Here is a 21,708-nt window from a genome sequence, read left to right as displayed (position 1 = left end):
GTGTTATTAGGATGTCAATACGCTTTCTTTGAGATGGTTGAACACAACTACTAACTGTTAAAAAAAAAATCAAAACAAAATCCTTGTAATTCTTTCTACTAAACTAGTATTAGTTCCAATGACGATATGATATGCAACAAGTTTATGAAGATGAAAATTTATGGACAAGAAGCATCTAAAAATCTTATGGACAATAAGCATCTAAAAATCTTATGGACAATGTGACAGAGATCTACACATAGCTTCCAACGCGGTAGCTTTACGCATATGATTGTTCATTCAATAACTATTTTCATGCAGCAAGTACGTACAACGCAATAAAACAAGCAAAACCTACACAGAATACTTGATTCCAGTGCTGTACTTTAACTTATTGGTAGAACAATCCAGTTTTTTTTTTTTTTAAGTCAAAAAACAATCCAGTTTAACTAGTCGAATATCAACAGATTTGTTTTGTTCTAATAATTAATAGCAATGGTAACGAAATATTAAAGAAAACATGCGAGACAATTAGAAATATCTGATATTTTTATTAATGGTTTACAAATAGAGATAAAATATCACATGGCGTTTCCCTCCTTCATATTAGTAGTACACAAAATAAATGTAGTAAAGATAAACTCATGGCTCTCCTTCATATGTTGTTGTTCATAAGCATAAATTGCGCCTTTGCTCAGTTTAAGTGTATCTTGCTAGGGTGGACCCGTGATTTGAACTCACCATCTCCTCTGAACTTTCCCTTACCCGCCGCATCGTATTTAACGAATCCTCCGAAGTCAAAGAACCCACCGAACAATCTTCTGCCTCCGGGATGACCTTGAATTCCAACCTTAGCTTCGGCTTCAGCTTGGCTGTGGCCGCTTAAACCGATCAAACCAGAGCCAAAACCGACACCGTTCTTGGCGAAACTACCGATCAAACCGCCTCTGACAGGGATACCGATTTGCTTCACGGAAGAGAACTTCATGCTGCACTCAGTGATCACCTTGACGAAACCATTAATGGCACCCTTCAACTTAATCAAACATTCGTCCATCTTGTCCCTGTCCCCTTGGCTTATCTTAGCGTTAGCATTGTACTTGTACTTGGCCGAGATCTCGGCCATTTTCTCCTCAAGCTTAAAAAAACATCCAGCCATACCGTTGTAGCTCTTCTCTAGCTTAGCCGCGAGCTCACCTTGAATACCAATAGCTGCTTCAGCCGCAAACACGGCCTTGGTTATCATGGCGTATTTGGTGTAAACCACGCGAAACACATTCCTGGCCCCTGCGACCTTGAAGGCTGCGAGCTGGTTGCTGAAGGTTTGGCATATGGAGAACAAAGTGTTGAACTGAACGGTGTTTGGTGCGGATTTAGCCTTTTGCTCGATGAACTTGGAGATTTCGAGGGAAGGGAAGGTTAGGACTCCCCCCAAAGTAGGTGGACATATGTTCTTTTGTGTTTTCTTGGGCTTAGGTGGGTGTGCAGAGACGGAGGTGGCGATGACTAGAACTAGGGCTAAAGATAACAACAGAGAAGTCCTTGCCATGGTTGTATTGATGGCAAGGTGAAGACTAAAATAGATAAAAAAGAAGAATGAAGGAAGTGCGTCTTTGGTTTGAGGACTTTCAAAGGTATATATACATTTTCATTTTACCCAATAATAGACTAAAAGAAGTTACAAAACAGGAAAAAAAAAAACAATCCATACAGAAGAGAGATCCATGGATGTTCACTCGACTTTTTCTTTCTGGCCTAGCTAACTTCCTGAATGACAAAACAGAAATTAACAAGTCATTACTGGTTAATTTGGCCAACCGGTCTAGCTAGCTAGTTTAGTTTTCATCATATATTTCACACTGATATACTTTTGGTGTCTAAATTCAGAAAAAGTAGTTGTTTAATTAATTATATAACTGAAATTTTCTAAATATATATATATATATATAACAAATTATGAAGTCACAACGCAAGTAGGGTTTCAATCTCAATAAATTAGGAAAGATTCTTTGAAAATTAAGGAAGAAGTCAGGAGTTTAAAATCAAAAGAAACTGAAGGAAAAACAAGAACTTTCTGGGCAAGAAAAGCAAGTAGGGGGGGTTCAACTGTTCAAGTTAATACTCAAGTTTCTGAAAAGGATAAAGATAAGATGTCATGGTAAGTCAAAAGATCATCAAAGAGAAAGAAATGCAAGCAAATGATCAAGCAAAAAGTGAGGAGTCTAAGACATGCAAGCAAATGCTCACGAATAGATAAAGCCTATAGGGTGGATTCAATATAGCTCCGAATATAAATTGTGAGCTTGCATGTAATCCAAGTTTTCTCTCATGGAATGTAAGTAAAGAAGTTTCATTACTCATTAATAACATGGATATATATAGGGCTTGAATCACTATGTGTATATTGTTGGTTTGGTAGGAGACATATATATAGTGAATCTACACAATTCTGATAATCATAAACACGTTAAATATAAGTTAATATATATCCCATAAGAACATGATGTAATAAAGTAACATATTTGCAAAATTGGGGCCTAAAAATTTTAACTAAAAATTCGAGGCCTGAGGCGGCAAAAAGTAAGGGTCAGCACGGCTTTGCTGAGGCTTCAGTTGAAACTGAACCACTCGGGCCATCGGCAGATGCTCCTCCAGCTTGGTCAGATGAGCCACTACTACCAGAGGGGCTACCTACAGGACTTTCCATGCTGCTTCCACCTGTTGTATCGGAGTAGGAACCTCCATCGGCAGGATTTATTCTCTAACTAACTATAAAGAAGAGATATATCAAAATTACTTTACAAATAATATATAAGGGATAGTGCTTCATCTTCATTAGATTGATCCAAATCAATGATCTTTCACTTTTTAAAAAAATATAAAAACAAATGTATTTCTTTGCTAGGCTAAAATACGTTTAGTTTCTTAAAATTTATCAATATTAAATACAAAAAATTAAGCTTTCACAAATTCGTTTTATTATGACTAATAAACTATAAATAAGATTATAATCATAGTTGATAAGATAAATAAATCATACTGAATTCACGCTGTTATGAATATAATTTTAGAATAGGTTTACCAAAGCCTGAAATTAACATAAAAGTTTAAGGACTTTATTTTAATTAAAATTTTCTAAAACAATGAGCTAAACATAATTCAACAGCTTTCAGTTGACTTAATATCTATACTATTAAAGTACAAGCATGTTTTGGATTTTTACTCTTTTTACCCCTACCGAAGAACCTTTCCTTTGTATTCATTAAGGGTATTCTGGACATTCTGCGCCAATTTCTTCTTAATTATTTTTTGATTTGTCATTAATCACCGATTTCCTAATTTAATTTCGGCCTGCGATTATTTCTTTGTTTGATACTGCATCGATTATTTCCATGTTTGATACTGTTATTAACCACCGGTTTTCTAATTCTAAAATTATTAATTTTGACAACAATCATTATCATTTAGAACGATTTTGAAAATATAAATATATTTTAAACAAATTTCCAACTTATGATCACCGAATTTGTCTTCTCATTAGAAAAAATCACAATATTAAAAATACCGGGTTACAAACCGGTAATTCGTTCAACCGCAGGTCCGAGTCGGGTTTCAAAACACCGATCAAAATTATAAAACTGTTATATTGATTTATATTTAAAATATCTAATTCAAAATTAAAAACCTAAAAATACATGTACGATATAGTTTTAACCGAACATAAACCCGGATATAAAATACATATATGAGACGGGTTATATAAATGCATATACAAGACGGATTATATAAATGTGATTATATAAAATTTTCACCAAATATAAACCCGCGCTTTGAAAGCGCGGGTCAAAATCTAGTTTATACTATTAAATTACAAGCACATTTGGATTTTTACTCTGTTTACCCCTATTAAAGAGGCTTTCTTTTGTATTCATTAATGACGTTTTGGACATTCTGCATTGGTTTCTTTTTTAATTGTTTTTGGTTTGTCATTAACCACCGGTTTCCTAATTCAATTTTGGTATGTGATTATTCCGTGTTTGATACTGCATCATTTTAATATTTTTCCAACCGGACATGTTTGAAACTGCATCGTTTTTTCTCAAACTATATAATGGTTTGCTTTTAAACCGCTTTTTCCTAAATATAATCGAAACTATCTAACAAAAATTATTTATAAAAAATAAAAATTGTTTATTGGTTCAACCAGTGAATCAACCGGTAACCAGATTTCGATTTTAGTAGTTTTTATTGGATTTTTAAATTTTTTTTTTTTCAAACCCGAACTGAATTTATCTTTGATCAACCGGTAATCCGTTCAACCGCAGGTCTCAGTCGAATTTCAAAACACCGATCAAAACTATAAAACTGTTATATTGATTTATATTTAAAATATCTAATTCAAAATTAAAAACCTAAAAATACATGTATAATATAGTTTTACCGAACATAAATCTGGATATAAAATACATATATGAGACGGATTATATAAATACATATACAAGACGGATTATATAAATGTGATTATTTCACCAAACATAAACCCGCGCTTTGAAAGCGCGGGTCAAAATCTAGTTATTCATTTAAATGACATGCGTTAACTTTTCATTAGTGACTGAATAAATTGTAACTAACTTTTATTATTTGTTTTATAGTTTTTTAACATTCAAGATTCAACATTACAAAAATAAATTATTTGTTTTTTTGGTTATCATACTATAATGTAAGAAAATAATATTATCTTAGACTAAAATAAAATTAATATAAGACTTTTTTAATCGTTTCCGCATTAAAATTTGTAATCACAAGTCTCCAAGAAACAACTCTGATCATAAAGAATAATTTTTTTATTTAATTTAATATAGAAACAAGAAGAAAATTATTCAAAATCCCTTTAATGGGTCTTGCTTACTTCTCTATGTAAAACATAAAAAGCGAGCATACAGTCTATCTTTATTGCTTACAAAGTTATTATTTGCATACGTCGGTCTAAAGGTAGACATCTATTGCCTACACCGATCTTAGTTTTATTGAAAACCAAACAAAAAACATCTACTTAGCTACTAATTATCATATTTGGCGGTACTAGTTTGTCTCTCTTGATGATTTGCGGCGCATTAGTGTATCTCAATTGGTCTGAGTCTGAGCCTTCAGGGTACTGCCCTGCTGTGTCTGCACTGACTGCAGAGACTGCTGAGACTGTTGGGACTGAAGGGACTGTTGAGACTGCTGAGATTTCTGAGACTGAGTGGAAGATGAAGCTGAAGCTGAACTAGAAGAAACAGCAGTCTCCACAAACTGGGTGGTGACTTGTTCCCATTTAGTGAGCGTCTGCTTAAGTTCTGACTGTTGTGTGGAGGACACTGTCTGGCCTTTACTCTCACTCACTATTTTACTGTTGACTTCTTTTAGCTCTTCGAATGTCTGCATCAACTGTTGTTGGGAAGATTCTATCTTCTGCTTGGTCTAGTGCACCACAAAGAAGAAGAAAAAGAGTTTATTTTTGATCAAATTAATAAGACATATGAGAATTGGAAACATATATATATATATATATTTTGTCTCCTACGTACCTCTGCTGTGCCTAATTTTTCAGTAACAGATTCTGCCGCTTCATTTAGTGTTCCAGCAGCAGTTTTCACCCCAGATTCGAAGGTTTTTTCGTCCGTGGTAGCGATCTTTGATGTGGCAGACATGGAAGACTTGAGTTTCTGGAAGAAGGTGTTGAGTTCTGCCTTTCCTGCATACTTCTTCTCGAGTTCTGATATGAAGGACATTACTTCTTGGGATGTTTGAGTCTCGACTTGTTTCGCTGATGCGGTTGATGAGGTAGCTGATTGTGTGGTCGTAGAACCAGCAGAAGGAGTTGAGCTAGTAGGTGTTGTGGGTGTACTTGGTGTACTGGGTGTGCTGGGTGTGCTGGGTGTGCTGGGTGTTGTGGGTGTAGGGGTTGAACTAGTCGGTGTAGAGGGTGTTGTGGGTGTAGGAGTTGAACTAGTGGGTGTAGAGGGTGTTGTAGGTGTTGTGGGTGTAGTGGGTGTAGGAGTTGAACTAGTGGGTGTAGAGGGTGTCGTAGGTGTTGTGGGTGTAGGAGTTGAGCTAGTGGGTGTAGAGGGTGTTGTAGGTGTTGTGGGTGTAGAGGGTGTTGTGGGTGTAGTGGGTGTTGTGGGTGTTGTGGGCGTTGTGGGTGTTGTGGGTGTTGTGGGTGTTGTGGGTGTTTGACCTCCAATAATATCATTAACATCAACGTCAAGCCCGAGATTCGATGTATCAATCGATTTTCCTGCTGTCTCCACGGCCGTTTTCACAACTGTAACGACTGTTCTAGTCCATTGCACCAAAGACACGATCAACATTTTCCTTTGCTGAGGTGTTACAGGCACTGCACCAGCTTTCTTCTGCTCAATCAAAGTCTTTCCCATTGACAACATGGTCTCTCTGAAATCTGTACTCACCTGTTCAACAACAAAGATCAGTAAGAAAAATTATAGAATCTCATTACTTGCGTAAAAATATTATTTATGCATAGGCGAGTAAAACATTTGCATATGGCTCCTAAAATTTAAGAAAAAAGAAAAAAAAAAAATTATCTCAGGGCTATGGTAATTGGTACTTACTTTGTTAGCACCAGTCAATACAGATATAGCCTTGGCGAGGCCGTCACATCTTGTTGTTAGCTCAGTATTGGTTGTTTTAGAAACCGTTGCCGTTTTGATAAAGTTCACGTAAGATATGAACAGTGAAAAGAAAGTCTTGAACCCCTTAGTCGCGGGACATCCACCTTGAAGCCTGTGCAACATAAATATCATACCTTTGCATGCGAAAGGTGTAAACTGCATTGCCCTTTTAAAAAACTTCCTCCTCAAGTACATCTTTAACAAGAACGTTCCTTGCGCCTCGTAGATCACACTTGATGCCACTAGAAACAGCAGACATAATGCTAGTACGCTTTTATTATTAGCCATTTTTTTGCTTATTTCTTTTTCCTTTTTTTTGTAATATAAATGTTTTTTCTTTCTTTTTTGAGTTTTTGATGATTTTAGTTTCTTGGAGAGTTGGGTTTATATAGATGGTTTGAGAAATCTATTTTAAGTGCAACGGAGAATATTGTGGATTAGTTTAAGGTCGCTAGCATATATATCGTGGATTAGTTTTATGAATTTATGTTGTTCTCCGCGTTTCTCTTCATTCAATATATATTTAGAATGATCAAATTGTAATATACTTGAGAAATTGATTAGTTCAACAGTGTGCAAAAACAATACCTACTAAAGTTTTGCTCTTGCTTGTTTAAGCTCTTGACTTATTCAGTTCTTCCTCGCACGACTCACACCCAGCATGCGATTGTTACAGAAGAAATTTTCTACTAGTAATAATAATATATATCCCCTATATAGTAATCCTGGAACATTGAAACATTGTTTGGTAGCCACGTGTCATCATGAGAATTATTCTGAGGATTGTTAGAGAAATAAGTTGGTCCATCTACACATATATTATAGTTTTTATTAAATAATTATTAAATCAATTATTAATATACAAAAGAATATTCTCTATTGTTTCCTTAAATAAAAGCTACGGAACTTCCTAATATGATTGACATATATATCACCATTAATGATTATGAATAATAAAGATTTGATAATAATTTTTTATCCTCTATACTTTTCGTTTAATTTTATTTGTTAAAATAAATTAAACAATCACATTAAGCATATAATAAAAAAAATTATATTTTTTCTTATATGTTGTATTTCGAATTTTTTAAAACGATTATAAATTACTAAAAATTGTACAAGCCTCACATTGAAAATTTTGTGATCAATGGTAACTTTTTTTCAGTTCAGCCTATCGTTTTTAATGGGTCTTGAACATTTTTTAATGATTAACTAAATAAATCAAGTACATAAAAGAAAGTGTTTTGGTTTAAAAATTGTTGCATACCCAAAATCAGTATGAACCATCGTCACTTTCATTTAAAATTTGGTTACAATAAAAAATATATGGTTGGGAAAAAATCTGAATCCAAATAACCGAACCAAATCCAATCTAGAAAATAGTATAGAACTTTAATCAATTTGGTTAGATATCTGAACATGTTTAAAATTTTGGTATCTAAAAACCAGAACCGAACCCGATTCGGACCAAAATATTTTGGGTATCCGAGTATATTCGAACCAAATTTATATACTTAAATATATTATTTAAAAAATTAATATCTAAAAGAAATATACAAAATACTTAAGATGTTTTTAAATTGTCCAAAATATTTAGAAATATATAAAAATAGTAAAAAATATATATTTAAAATAACTAAACATTACTCAAAATACCAAAATACTGAAAATATCTATTCATTTTCTATCCAAATATTTAAGTTAAACCAATTTTTATGTTAAATTTAAGTATTTTGGTATACATTATTCAAATTTATATGTAACATATTATTTTTATTTTTATGTTTTGAGAAATTTAAAGTATATATGAACTTTAAGTTTTTAAAAAATTAAATGGGTTATCTGAATCTAAGACCAAACTGAACATATAAAGATTCGAACCAAATTTGCAAAGATCCAAACCGAACCTAACCAAACCAAATGATATCTACCCACATGTCATCCCTAATCAAATGTAAAAAAAATTATTGATAACAAAAAAATGTATTATTTATTTAGATACAATATATTTAAAAAAAGTTCATTCTGCGTAAGGCGCGGGTTATCATCTAGTGTGTATATATTCTTATAACAAATAGCACGTAACTTGAATTGAAACGAGTAAAAACCTTCCAACTATTGTTATGTTAGTGCTCCTATTAGATTAGGATGCCACTTTTATCATATGAGTACGGGTTAGACTGGTTATCAAGTTATCCAATTACATACAATTAATATGAACTCTTAAATACGATTGTGTATAATAAACTTCTAACTAGCTGTATTATGTAACATTTATGTTTCAGAACTTTTACTCGTCATATGTTTCAGAACCTTAATGTTTCTAACTTTTTTCTTTTGGTTTTAAATGCCTGTGCAAATAACTTTTTTCGACCATTTGATTTCTATCAACTGTTATCCAAAAGATTTTATCGATACAAAGAAGATCCCCACTCAAGAAGTTCCAAGGTGACTCGTTAAGAACACCATTGTCGGCTAAACTTTGCGGGTATGTAAAAGAAAAAAATTACTATTTTAGTAACTTTAGTTTTCTAAATGCTGTTGAAACGTGATATGAACAACAACTGTGTTTTAGAACTAATAAACCGATCCTAAAAAGTTGTAAAAGAAGAATTTTGTGTGTTTTCCCTCTTAATTTGTGAATTTTTATTTATTTTAAATACTAAAAACTTCTTTTAGACCCTCACGGTAGAGGTGCTCTAATAATGCCGGCCTGTTTGAACTGAATTGTTAAATACTAATATGCATTCCTTTTCTTATATGCCAAATATAAAATTTTATATATTTTTGGAACACTATTTTGATTAAAGAGCTCAAACATACGGGCTATAATGGGATATGGGGTTATGAAAAAACTGCACAAACATATAACAATACATCATATATAAGATAGAATGAGAGACAGTAAATCTAGAATAAAACTCAAATGCATCAAAACAAAATTCACGGCCAGAAATTTGAGAATAGTTACTTTAAATTGTGAAGTTAGCTCCCAATATGAACTTCGAAATATCATCATGACAAACTCAAATGCATTTTTCGGGCTCCAAATGAACCGGTACACAAAATAGTTATAAATATAGATAAACATTTAACGTTTGAAAGGAAAACACTCCTTAAAAAAGACAAGGGGTAAGACGGTTCACTTATCCAGTGAAAAGATGGTAGAGATGAAGATAATCATGTTTCTGAATCCTTGAGAAAATGTTTCTGAGCATTTTAGAAACGGGTTTTCAAAGTATCATAACTCTTTTCTGTAGAGTTCATAATACTAATTCTAATTCCTTCGAAAATAACTCACAAAAGCTTAACAAACCCACTGATTAGAATTAGTTTTTTTTGTTTGTTAAAGGATTAAATGATTAGAATTAGTTATTAATATATTAATATGTTAAAAATTAATAATAGTATCTGAAAAGATTTATAACTTTTTCTGAACCCTTCATAAAGAAATTTTAAACCCTTGAGGAAACAATTTTGAATCTTACACAAAATAACTATGAGAAAGAAATTCTAAAAGCTTCGGAAAAGAATTTTGAATCATTCAAAAAGGAATTCTTAACCCTTTAGAATGAAATTCTTAACCCTTTACAACGGAAATTTATTCTGAAAAAAAAATATTTTGAAGGGCTTAGAAACATTTGTCCAAAGGCTTAAAATAGATTAAGAACTCTTGAAGGGTACATAAACATGTTCTGATTGGTTTAAAATGATCTCCACCATATCATGGAATAATGATTGAGTTGTTTTTTTTTCAATTCGTCTAAGCCGTTCATGTTTCTGAACCCTTCAGAAAATGTTTATAAGCATTTCAGACACAATTTTCAAAGTATCTTAATTTCTTTCCTGTAGATTTCATAATACATTTAATTCTTCTGAGAACAAATTATTAATATGTTCTAAAGGCTCACAAACATGTATAACTCACAAAAAAACTTAACAACTCACTGATTAGAATAAGTTATTAATATATTCTTATGTGATAAAAATTGATAAAAATTCTCAAAAAGATTTATAAATTGGTCTGAACCCTAAGAAATTCTGAACCCTTGAAAAAAGGTATTTTGAATCCTACAAAATTGAATTGTGAGAAAGAAATTAGGAATGTTTAAGAAACAAAATTTTGAACCATTTAAAAAGGAATTATTAACTCTTCACACTGAAATTTTATTCTGAAAAAAAAAATTTGAAGAGTTCAGAAACAGTTATCCAAGGGTTTAAATAGATTAAGAATTCTTGAAGGGTACATAAACATGTTCTAAATGATTTTAAATAATCTCCGCCATACCTTGCAATAATGATTGCAGTTAGTTTCTTCTCCATTCGTCTGAATCCATTTATGTTTCTGAACCCTATAGAAAATGTTTCTAAGCATTTTAGACATGATTTTTTAAAGTATCAGAGACTCATTTTCCATAGGTTTCATAATGAAACTTCTAATTCTTTCAAAAAAGAATTATTACTCCCGTTCTAAATTGGTCATAAACATACATAAGTCGCAAAGACTTAATAAACCCACTGATTAGAATTAATTATTAATATGTTAAAAAAATTCATAAACAGTCTCAGAAAGATTTATAAATTGTTTCTGAACTCTTCATAAAGATATTTTGAACCCTTAAGAAAATAATTATGAATCCTACACAAATGAATTACGAGAAATGAATTTTAAACGCTTGAGAAAACAATTCTAAACCCTTCCAAAAGAATTCTTAACCCTTCACAATGGAATTTTATTCTAAAAAAAAATATTTTCTGAAGGGCTTAGGAACAATTGTCCATCCAAGGACTTAAATCGGATTAAGAACTCTTGAGTTCATAAACATGTTCTGAATGATTTAAATGATCTCCACCATACCATACAATAATGATTACAGTTCGTTTCTTCTCAATTCGTCTGAACCCATTCATGTTTCTTAATTCTTCGGAAAATGTTTTTGAGCTTTTCAGAGACAGTTTTCAAAGTATCAGAATTTGTGTTCTGCAGATTTCATGATACAAAAATAGTTTTGCATTCTAATAGTATATTTAGTATGAAGTAATTTGTTTTTATCAATAACCTAATTAAATTTAGTAAATAAAAATAAAACAATGTAAAGCTTATCAACAATTCTTTTGATTCTTTCAAAATAGTAAAACAATGTAAAGAATGAAATCATGTTTGGTTAGTAGAATGAACTAATAAATTAAATTTTCATAGAAAGTAAAATTTTCCATACAAAAAAAGACAATGAAATTAAATAACAGGCCACAAAAAAAAACTGTAGATATTATTCCTTATTTTTTTATTTATTTTGAACAGCTTCCTTATTTTAAGTAATAATCTTTTAAAAAAAAGTTATATCCGAAAAGTAGCCTGCCTCACGCGCGCTTGAAGGGGACGACTAGAAGGTAGAAGGAGTCAATGTAAAGAAATTACTCCCAAATGGCAAAAGATGTTTATGTAGACTTTTATAAATATAATCAAACATCTCTGAAAAATTCTTGTTTCATTTTCTAAAACTCGACATTCTTTCTCCTTTCTCTTGCGACTTTTCAGGAAGAGAGATTTTGGAACCAGACGACGGAGGCCTCTTAATACGAACCAGAAGAAGACTCTCGACAATGATGATGGCCGTGTCCTCTGGCTAGCTTTGATAAATCATCCCTGGTTGCTCCTCACAAGAATTCATTTTCCGTTGTTCTAATCCTCTGTTTTGGTTACTCTGTTTCGGTCCTCTGTTTTTTTTTTTCATTATTCTTTGCTCGTAAGTCGTTACGATCTCTCTTTCATCTTTTTTTTTTCACAAATCTCGATATATCTCATTGATTTCCCCAAACCCTTGTCTCCAAGTTTCATTATTTCAATTTTCATTCCCAAAAAATCTTTTCTTTTTTTTTATAATTCTGTTTTATCGATTATCATGGGCTGTGCGAGCTCGAAGCACCACCGTAAGAAATGCGTCCATTGCCGGAGAGGATATTCTCCGGTAGACATTCAGCGAAGCAAATCTGTGCACCACCCATCGCAACGCTTCGACGATAGTCCCCACATGGTCGCTCTCAGTTCCTCCAGCTTCGGATCTCTCAAGCTATGCGACTACTCTTTCGGACAAAACCACAAAGACTTGCTAGACTTCAGCGGGAAGCTTGCCGCCGCCGACCAAACCGGAGATGGGTTTGGTCCTAAGGAAGTCAGAGAGAGGCCCGACAAGGAGATGTTGAGTTTGGAAATGCAGGCTAAGCTTATGGAAGCTAAAGTATGGTCAAGTATGATGAGCGAGAAGATCCCCAAGATTGTGCCCAAGACTCCTATATTGACGCCTCCGGGTGAGCCGGAGACGATCAATACGTGGGAGATGATGGATGGGCTTGAAGATATGAGTAGCCCTCTTCGTTCACCAAACCACGTTACGAGCTTCTCCTTTGAAGTTGCTCGTGGTGGTGATAGTGAACGACGTCCCAAGTCGAATGGTGATCTAAAGCCATTGTGGCTTCAGATGGAGCAAGAAGGGCTCGACGATTTCGATCCTGAGATCATTTCTTCATTCAGGAAGTCTCTCCAAGAACTCCCTGCTGATCATCCTTTCCACATTTCCGTTCATGATTTGAAGTTGAATCCACAGTTCAAGTTCTCTGATGATGAAGAAGAAGAGGAGGAAGCTTTGGGTGAAACTATTGGTAAAGACAAGGTGATACTCTACTTCACAAGCCTTAGAGGTATAAGGAAGACATATGAAGAAAGCTGTGACGTTAGAATTATACTAAAGAGCCTTGGAATTAGAGTGGATGAGCGAGATGTATCGATGCACTCGGGTTTTAAAGACGAGCTTAAGGAGCTGCTAGGTGATAAATTCAACAATGGTGTTGGGATCACCTTGCCTAGAGTTTTCTTGGGGAGGAAGTATATTGGAGGAGCTGAGGAGATTCGAAAGTTGAATGAAGATGGGAAGCTTGAGAAGCTTCTACAAGGCTGCGAGAGGGTGGAAGAAAACAGAGATGGTAATGGGCTAGAATGTGAGGCTTGTGGAGATGTAAGGTTTGTGCCGTGTGAGACATGTTCAGGGAGCTGTAAAGTGTACTATGAAGATGAGGATGAAGATGAAGACGATGAAGAAGATGATGGGAGTGTAAAGGAAGGAAGAGAGTATGGGTTTCAAACTTGTCCTGATTGTAATGAGAACGGACTCGTTAGATGTCCTCTTTGTTGTGTTTGAACATATACACAAAAAGGGAAAACGTTCCTCTTGTTCTTGTTTGCTTTACTACATTGGAGTTTTGAGTCGCTTGAGGGTTTTTCTTGCCTCTACAGATTTTGTTGTACATAAAAGAGGTTTTCTATTGTGAAAAAGGGTTGTATTTTCAAGTGTAAATTTTTGTTTATTCTGTTGACAGAAAAAAAAATTGTTGTTTGTTCTTTGAAATTTCATTCATGCTTTACATGTTGGATAAATTTTGAAAAGGTAGTGGGAGTAGAGGAATAAAAGTCAGCTTACAAAATATGACCGGAGAAAAAAAAAGAATCTTTCAAAGTCAAGTTCTTATGCTTTTTCTTTTGTCAGAATGTCAAACTCTTATGCTATGTTTGAATAATAGTCGTCATTGATAAAGCATAGTTGAAAACAAAAAGTAGGTCTGTTTGTTTAAGGTAGATTGTTGAGTTGTGAAGATCCGAGGATCAAGCAGAAGGCTGATTTTAGTAGTCAGGTCCAAGATGAAAAATTTAATCATATAACGAAATTTTGAACATTTCAGACATGATTCGATTATCCTATAGTATTTTTGATAACTCAAAGCTTACATGGAGACGGGCTTTGAGCAAGCAGGTTTCTACCGAGTCCGGACTCACGGATTAGCCAAGATCTCTTAGTTTGACCACTGCGGTTTGCCATTCGTCTTGCTAGTTCAGTTTAGCTTAGGTGCTAATAGTCTTCTTGTTCTTGGTTGGTGTGTTTTGCTTTCTTTAGCTTTAGCTTGTATATTGTTAATTTAATTAGCTTTTCTAGTCGGCCCAGCCCGTTTACAACTCAGCCCGTTATGAATTCAATTCGTACCCACTAAAGCCTGCTGAGACTGTTAAGAGTTAAGACTGCGAACAGTCCGCTGGGGCTAGGTCCGGCCCACCAATTTTATAATGAAAATAAGGAAATACATGACTAACTTTGAAGCATATCAAGAACAGTGTGAAGCTTACACGGTAAGGGAAGAAGCGAAATTTGCAATCACTAGTGAAGTATTGAACAGCCAACTCAATCGTAAGTGCAATCAATACTAGAACGTTACCAAAAGCTCCAAATCATATTGAAAAAATCGAGTGTGAAATATGTTAGGGAACTTCCAGCAACATAGGCATTAACTGCATGTCTTTTTTGGAGAATTATATATTATGGTTATTGAAGGCATATTAAGAGCATCATTAACCCAAGTGGTTTAGGAGAGAGGTGCTTAAAATTTTTTATTCTTTTTTTAATTTTTTTTTGTGTGATTAAAAAAAAAAAAACTAAAAACTAACCAATCGCGAGTCACCACGTGTCAGTGGGAACCGCGTATTGTTGAAAAACCATCCAAGATCGTAGTTTATATAAGCCACAAAAGAGTTGGTTGTTTCAATTGATTGGGACTCACCTCATATTTTTATTAATTTTTTGGTAAACCACTCCCCATAAATACGTGCGTTAAAGATGTTCGAAGATGATCCACTTTGATAAAAAGCAGATGCCGGTTTTGGTCATCAGAAACTTAGTGGGTGCAGTATACTCTTCTCAGTTTCAAGTTAACTAGACAAATTTTGAGGGATATGGGGTTAACATTTTGAGACGGGTCAGGTCCGATAACATTGAGATGATGTAGTTTAGCTTTTGTTTCCGTGAGAAAACCACTAACAAGTGTTCCTTGGATTTCAGAAATAATTTTTCTTTTTTGTCCATGGGTGAAGCTTGAGTGTTTTTTGGTTGACAACGTGTTTTACACCTTTATAAATCAATGAAATAAGAAACTTCAATGCCCTTCAGATTCAAAACACAATGTTCATTGGGTACTTCTTCTCATCTTTGGATCTCCAATACTCTGATAAAATATAAGTTTTATAAACAACTTCTTATCAATATAAGTCTTTACTTTGAATGTAAGAAACACAATAACGAAAGAGATTGCATGTAAAGACTTATATTATATGTCTTAGCTATGTGGAGAAATGATCTCTAGTCTCATATCTAATATAACAAAAAAACATCTTTGGTCAATATAACAATAATATTTAAGAGATGAAAACAAACAATAGTAACTAATCAAAACATATCACAATTTTACAAGTTTGTGTTGAAAAATTTAGTTGAATTTAGTAAAACTAAGTGAGAAAATATATTTTTAAAATACGAGTTTTACATATTTTGAAGTTACTTAACACTTTTAAAAATACAAGTTATACAAAAATTAACGTAGAAGATTTCTCGGGAGATCTTCTCTTATTAGCTGGAAACTTTAGTAAACATGAATATTGGTAAATTCATAATTATCATCAATTAAATTATCAATTTCATTTAGTAATCCAAATATTGACTAATATACATGAATTAACAAGAAAATGTTTAACCTTTTATAGTTATAAAAAATGAAAGTTTATCAAACATTGACGTAGAATACTTCCATAAAAGTTTTTTAAAAGACTTCTTTTATTTAGGTCATTTCTGCAATTGAAAAGTTTCAAGTGAAGACTTGCAAAGAAGTTTATTCTACAGCAAAGCAAACTTACGTAGAAGTCTTATTTTGTAAAAAATGGCCTATTTTTGTTTTTGAAAAAAATCTCAAAATTTAGAAATTTCTCGACAAGTCTTCAAAGATAAACATGCTAGTTTTGAAATTGACTGAATTATGTCAGAAAATTAATTTTTCTAGATGACTTACATAGAAATCGTAATTCAGAAAAATAAAATTAAATATTACATTTAGTTAGACGATTTCAGTGTAAGTCATTTCAGAGTAATTTAGCAATTAAAAATAAAATTTAAATATTTAATTTTAATTATATGATTTCCATGTAAATCTTTCCACGGAAGTTATCTGTTTTTTAAACAGATAATCTCATCATTCCCTCGAAATCATACATATCTGAATTAATATTATATATCGATGGGAAGGTCCAAATCCTAGCAACACAATGAACACATAGTAAATTATTTTTATTAAATTGGATTTCGATTATTTTTACCAGAACAGGTGAAAATTAAGAAATGTTCTTCAACATTAGAAATACATTTACAAAATATTCTATATTTTATAATTAAAAGGTTAGAATGAGTTAGCATCTATATTATTAAAACAAAGTACCTTATCGTATTATTTGGATACATTAATAACATGATAAATAAGAATTATTTGGAAATATAGATAACAGACTAAATATTTTTTTAGTTATAAATTTAGCCATTGTATTTACAATAAATTAATTATTTCATTTTGTATTCTTTTTATTTACAGATTCTCCACTGCATTCAAAATCAATTAAATTAATTATTTACAATGGTTGTTGTTTCTTTGTAGTGAAAATAAAAATAAAAATTGAAATATATAATATATATTATAAAAAAAATTAAATATCATATTACTTTATTTAGTTTAGTCGAATATAAAAATTCCGAGAGTTCAATTTAGAAAAACTAACATAAATAATAATAATTCACAGAAAATTAATGCAAAAGATTAAAAAATTAGTATGTTGTTTCATTTTAAAATAAATTAATAAAAAATAACAGGTTAGTAAATAAACAGTACAATTACCAAAAAATGTAGTAATCCAACATCTATATTATACTCTATATGTAAATGACAAAACAGGAAAAATATACATGAATTTTTTTTATAAAACCAACAGTTTATGAATTTATGTTAAACACAAATTAAATTAAAAATCCGCTTGGAGACGCGGATCAAAGTTTTAGTTAATACTAATTCTAAGCGGGTAAAGAACCCCTAAGATGATTTAAGGGGGCAATAGGTAAGTGTTTTTTTTCTTTTTAAGCAATATTCTCTATTTTCTTGTGAAGATGAGTATTAATTGGTTTCTAAAACGCTTTTTTATCTTTTAAGACTTTAACAGTTGTTTGTCGAAAGTGAAAAAAAATTATCAACGATGTCGAAATTTAATGATAACGTAGCACAGTGGTTGGAACATAGGTTTGGTTGGTGCCCAACCCAGGTTCGAATCCTCCCACCCGCAAATGTTAAGAATTTTTTTTACAAAAAAAAATATTGTTGTGTGAAAACTGCTGGAATGAAATTTACTTGATTGTAATATCTTTTTAAGAAAAAGTAATGAATCTCTCAGCAAACTGATATCTCGTCACGGGACATTTCTCATACCCACAAAACCAAAGTTTTTCCAAATAGATTTGTCGGACGTTTATATATTCATACTCATTTGGTTCAATATATTTAAATGTCATCTTTAAATGTAGATACCTCTCATTACTTCGTCAACGTCATATGCATAGTGCGCATTTATAGAAAGGACAAGACTTAGGTTCACCCCTTATGGTGAACCTTTAGATTCACCACACCATTTATGACCAATAAAAATGACATGTAGATAATTAAATAAAACATTATAAATTTATTTTAAAATAATTAAAAAAGAATAATGTCAATTCTAAACCACAAATCTTAATTTTTAAACCCTAAATACTAATTTCTAAATCCAAACTCTATACCCTAAACAAAAATCCTATACCCTAAACCCAAATCTTAAACCCTAAACCCAAACCATAAACCTTAAATCTAAATCTAATACCCTAAATCCAAATCCTAAATCCTAAACCCTAAATCCAAATCGTATACCCTAAACCCAAATCTTAGACCTTAAATCTAAACCGTAAACCCTAAAATTTAAATTCCCAAAATCCAAATCGTATACCCTAAACCCAAATCCTAGATCTTAAATCCAAACCGTAAACCCTAAATTTAAATTTAAATTTAAATTTTAGGGTTTACGGTTTGGATTTAAGGTCTAAGATTTGGGTTTAGGATATACGGTTTGGATTTAGGGTTTACGATTTGGGTTTAGGGTATAGAATTTGGGTTTAGGGTATAAGGTTTGGGTTTAGGGTTTACGATTTGGGTTTAGGATACTTGGTTTAGATTTAAGATTTATGATTTGGATTTAGGGTTTAGAATTTGGGTTTGGGTTTAGGGTTTAGAATTTGGGTTTGGGATCAGGGTCTAGGATTTGGGTTTAGGGTATAGAATTTTGATTTAGGGTATAGGTTTAGATTTAGAAATTAATGTTTAGGGTTTAGAAATTAAGATTTGTGGTTTAAAAATGTCATTATTCTTTTTAACTATTTTAAAATAAATTTAATATGTTTTATTTAATTATTTACATGTCATTTTTATTGGTCATAAATGATGTGGTGAATTTAAAGGTTCACCATAGGGGGTGAACCTAAATCTTGTCCTTATAGAAATGCAATAGATTATGAGCTGGTGCATACCCAATAAATAATATATATATATATATATCTTATATTAAGACATCTCCAACTCCATTCTATTTTCTCCTCCAAAATAAAATAAAATTGATTATGGAGTAAAAAATGCTACAATTTCACTCTATTTTCTATTCCATTGCAAAATTTACTCTATAAATGGACTTATTAATTTTTGTTTGTTCATTGTTCCATTATGGAATAAGAAATGAAGTAAGTTTGGAGGATTTTTACTCCATAATCACTTTTACTCTATTATGGAGAAAAAAATGAAGTTTTACATTGGAAATGCTCTTAACCGGATAAGGTATATACATATATTTGTTAGTAATGAATTTTAAAAATTTCAAGTATTTTGATAAGAGATCGATTTATCCATTACGAATAAAAAATAGTACAATGGATTATTCAGTATTTATTCATTCTGCATTTCCTTCTATTTTCTGACTGACACAGTCGAGTTCGGACACCTCAATGTTCGATATTTTGGAAGCACACCCACAGAACATAATCAGACTCTAGTTAATGTAACTGCTGGACCAAAATTCGGAACCTCATTAAAAACACGTCTCTTGATAATATATTAAGGACGATCGACATATTACAGTATAACTTAATATAAATAATATTAAATTGTAATAAATCATTATATTGGAAGGTTACATAAGTAAGCTTCTAATGACGGCAGCTTCTTGACTATCTTCATCAACCGAGTCGAGCAGCTGGGACAAACGGTCACTGAGATTGTCAACTTCTCTATGCAGCTTTCTTATGTAGTTGCATGTTTCTTGTAGTACCTTCGATGCTGACACCTAATATTATATTATGCGCAAACATAATCAAGACCACATACATGTACCAATATCGCGCAAACATGACTTTTAGACGTTTTCATTTAGTCAAAATAGGAAAAAGTATGTTGGAAGCAGTCAAAAGTTTCGACGTTTAATTTGATTAATTTTGTTTTCCACCTTTTTTCGTTTCTAACGAAAAAGGTAAATTTTCTTCCTTTTCAAAAGGGGAAAATGAACTATATATAAAGAGGTCGGACGAAATTGATGTTATGTATTACCTTATCAGAACGGCGCCGTTCACGAATCTCAGGCAAAAGAAGACGGAGCTTACTTACTAGGTCGATCATCTGGTCATCGGAGATCCTCAGAGTACTTGAAGATTGTCTTGATCTTCTGTTAGACATTTTTGTAGGATTTTACTTGTTGCTTAGTTGTAACACTACTATGTCGCAAGAAAGTGAAACTTAAGCTGTGTACTTTCTCTCTTTCTCTGGAGGAGTACGAGAGACAAAAAGGCTATAATACTTAATAAGCGAGTTAAGTTTGTGAAAAAAAAATGGGAGTCTATATAGCCAGTAGATCTTGAGGGTTTATGTTTATTCCATGAGTTTTATATTTTGTTGAAGGTGTGGAAGCAGAAAGATAACAAAAATGAAATGTAAGGAAGTATTGTGTAAAGACACTTGGAGATATAAAGAAACTGAGAAAGTGATAAGAGGGACTTAAATAGGCCGAGGACCACAGGAAAGGGGATGAGAGAGAAGAGAGAAATAAACCTAGACAATGATGTATATGAGAGAAATAGATTTGATAACCTCTAACCGATATCGTTTAAAATAATTTAGAAAACTTTTATCTCGTGTATATATAGTCACCTAGAGGGTAGATGTGAAAAATATATGTAATATTAAGATCACTAATTATTTTTTTTACCGACTTGTACCATGCAATAGTTTATGCATATAGTGGTGTATAATAGTGACATATTTATCTCTTACCAAATATATGAGTGTTTTCTGATATACATTTATCTATGAAAATATCACAACTTACTTGTAAATTATCCAGATTGCAACATGTTTTGTTATCTATAACAGAAAACCATAGCTAAGTTACAGTAAAATTTATGGAGAGTTGATCACTGTCAATTTTTAAATATTGTTTGTAAACACAAAACTAGTAAAAATATTGATAACTGAAGCTATTATATATATAACTATTGAATAATGGAGGAGGGTTTGGATTTTAAATAGAGAAAGATATGAAAAAGTTGTGTGTTCCCAAAGCTGCTATTGAAGTTGAAGTGGGATTTAAGAGAAGTGTTCCATGTTGAGCTAACAATGTGGCCCTTTATGTGCATGTCGCTAAAAGGCAATACCATGTGATGACATTGACTTTCTATATTCATTTCCACTACTATTTACTAAATTTCCACATTGTATTAGTATCAAGAATTAGAGCTAGTGAATAATCTAAAAAGTTCATAGCTGATCATCTTCAAAAAAAAAAAGAATATAGATCATTTTCGTATGCGTTGTGTGTATCAATGTTTGCTGAATCGAATTGCTGACGCGTTAACATCAAAAAGAGGATCAAGCGTGGACTTGCTTCGGCCTTGAAACTAATTACTCAAAAAAGTAGTCATGATAAGTTCGTCTTCTCCCTAATTTAACTCCTCTGTTTCGGAAGCTTGAGATTTAGTACACTTGATGCTAAACGGCATACATGTCCCATATAGTTGCTTAAGATCTCGGATTATGCCTCCTAATTAGATTCTTAATCATGATTACCACGGGGACACAA

General features: G+C 32.3%; 4 protein-coding genes across 4 annotated transcripts; 1 reads left to right on the top strand and 3 right to left on the bottom strand.

Moving 5' to 3' along the window:
* Positions 1-510: 510 nt before the first annotated feature.
* LOC108825297 (uncharacterized) lies at positions 511-1,669 on the bottom strand. The gene has a single exon (XM_018598606.2). It carries the CDS (start codon positions 1,526-1,528, stop codon positions 674-676), a length of 855 nt encoding a protein of 284 aa, XP_018454108.1. The 5' UTR covers positions 1,529-1,669; the 3' UTR covers positions 511-673.
* A 3,126-nt stretch (positions 1,670-4,795) lies between these two features.
* LOC108827167 (cell wall protein DAN4-like) lies at positions 4,796-8,260 on the bottom strand. The gene is made up of 3 exons (XM_018600517.2): positions 6,594-8,260; positions 5,550-6,431; positions 4,796-5,442 (listed from the first exon to the last, which is right to left on the bottom strand). Exons 1-3 carry the CDS (start codon positions 6,939-6,941, stop codon positions 5,104-5,106), a joined length of 1,569 nt encoding a protein of 522 aa, XP_018456019.1. The 5' UTR covers positions 6,942-8,260; the 3' UTR covers positions 4,796-5,103.
* A 3,819-nt stretch (positions 8,261-12,079) lies between these two features.
* LOC108827133 (uncharacterized protein At3g28850-like) lies at positions 12,080-14,056 on the top strand. The gene has a single exon (XM_018600487.2). The coding sequence runs from the start codon at positions 12,557-12,559 to the stop codon at positions 13,847-13,849; it is 1,293 nt and encodes a 430-aa protein (XP_018455989.2). The 5' UTR covers positions 12,080-12,556; the 3' UTR covers positions 13,850-14,056.
* A 5,608-nt stretch (positions 14,057-19,664) lies between these two features.
* Positions 19,665-20,851, bottom strand: LOC108825966 (transcription factor PRE5). The gene is made up of 2 exons (XM_018599331.2): positions 20,184-20,851; positions 19,665-19,923 (listed from the first exon to the last, which is right to left on the bottom strand). Exons 1-2 carry the CDS (start codon positions 20,307-20,309, stop codon positions 19,771-19,773), a joined length of 279 nt encoding a protein of 92 aa, XP_018454833.1. The 5' UTR covers positions 20,310-20,851; the 3' UTR covers positions 19,665-19,770.
* Positions 20,852-21,708: the final 857 nt, after the last annotated feature.

Source organism: Raphanus sativus, chromosome 9 (assembly GCF_000801105.2).
Source record: "Raphanus sativus cultivar WK10039 chromosome 9, ASM80110v3, whole genome shotgun sequence".
In the NCBI taxonomy this organism is placed as follows: Eukaryota; Viridiplantae; Streptophyta; class Magnoliopsida; order Brassicales; family Brassicaceae; genus Raphanus; species Raphanus sativus.
This window is presented reverse-complemented; position numbering and strand designations above follow the sequence as displayed.

Coding starts and splice junctions, on each gene's coding strand:
- LOC108825297 (XM_018598606.2), bottom strand. CDS start 1,528: ATGGCAAGGACTTCTCTGTTGTTATCTTTAGCCCTAGTTCTAGTCATC.
- LOC108827167 (XM_018600517.2), bottom strand. CDS start 6,941: ATGGCTAATAATAAAAGCGTACTAGCATTATGTCTGCTGTTTCTAGTG. Junction 6,432..6,593: donor TATTGACTGGTGCTAACAAA/GTAAGTACCAAT, acceptor GTTGTTGAACAG/GTGAGTACAGATTTCAGAGA. Junction 5,443..5,549: donor AAAAATTAGGCACAGCAGAG/GTACGTAGGAGA, acceptor GTGGTGCACTAG/ACCAAGCAGAAGATAGAATC.
- LOC108827133 (XM_018600487.2), top strand. CDS start 12,557: ATGGGCTGTGCGAGCTCGAAGCACCACCGTAAGAAATGCGTCCATTGC.
- LOC108825966 (XM_018599331.2), bottom strand. CDS start 20,309: ATGTCTAACAGAAGATCAAGACAATCTTCAAGTACTCTGAGGATCTCC. Junction 19,924..20,183: donor AACGGCGCCGTTCTGATAAG/GTAATACATAAC, acceptor ATATAATATTAG/GTGTCAGCATCGAAGGTACT.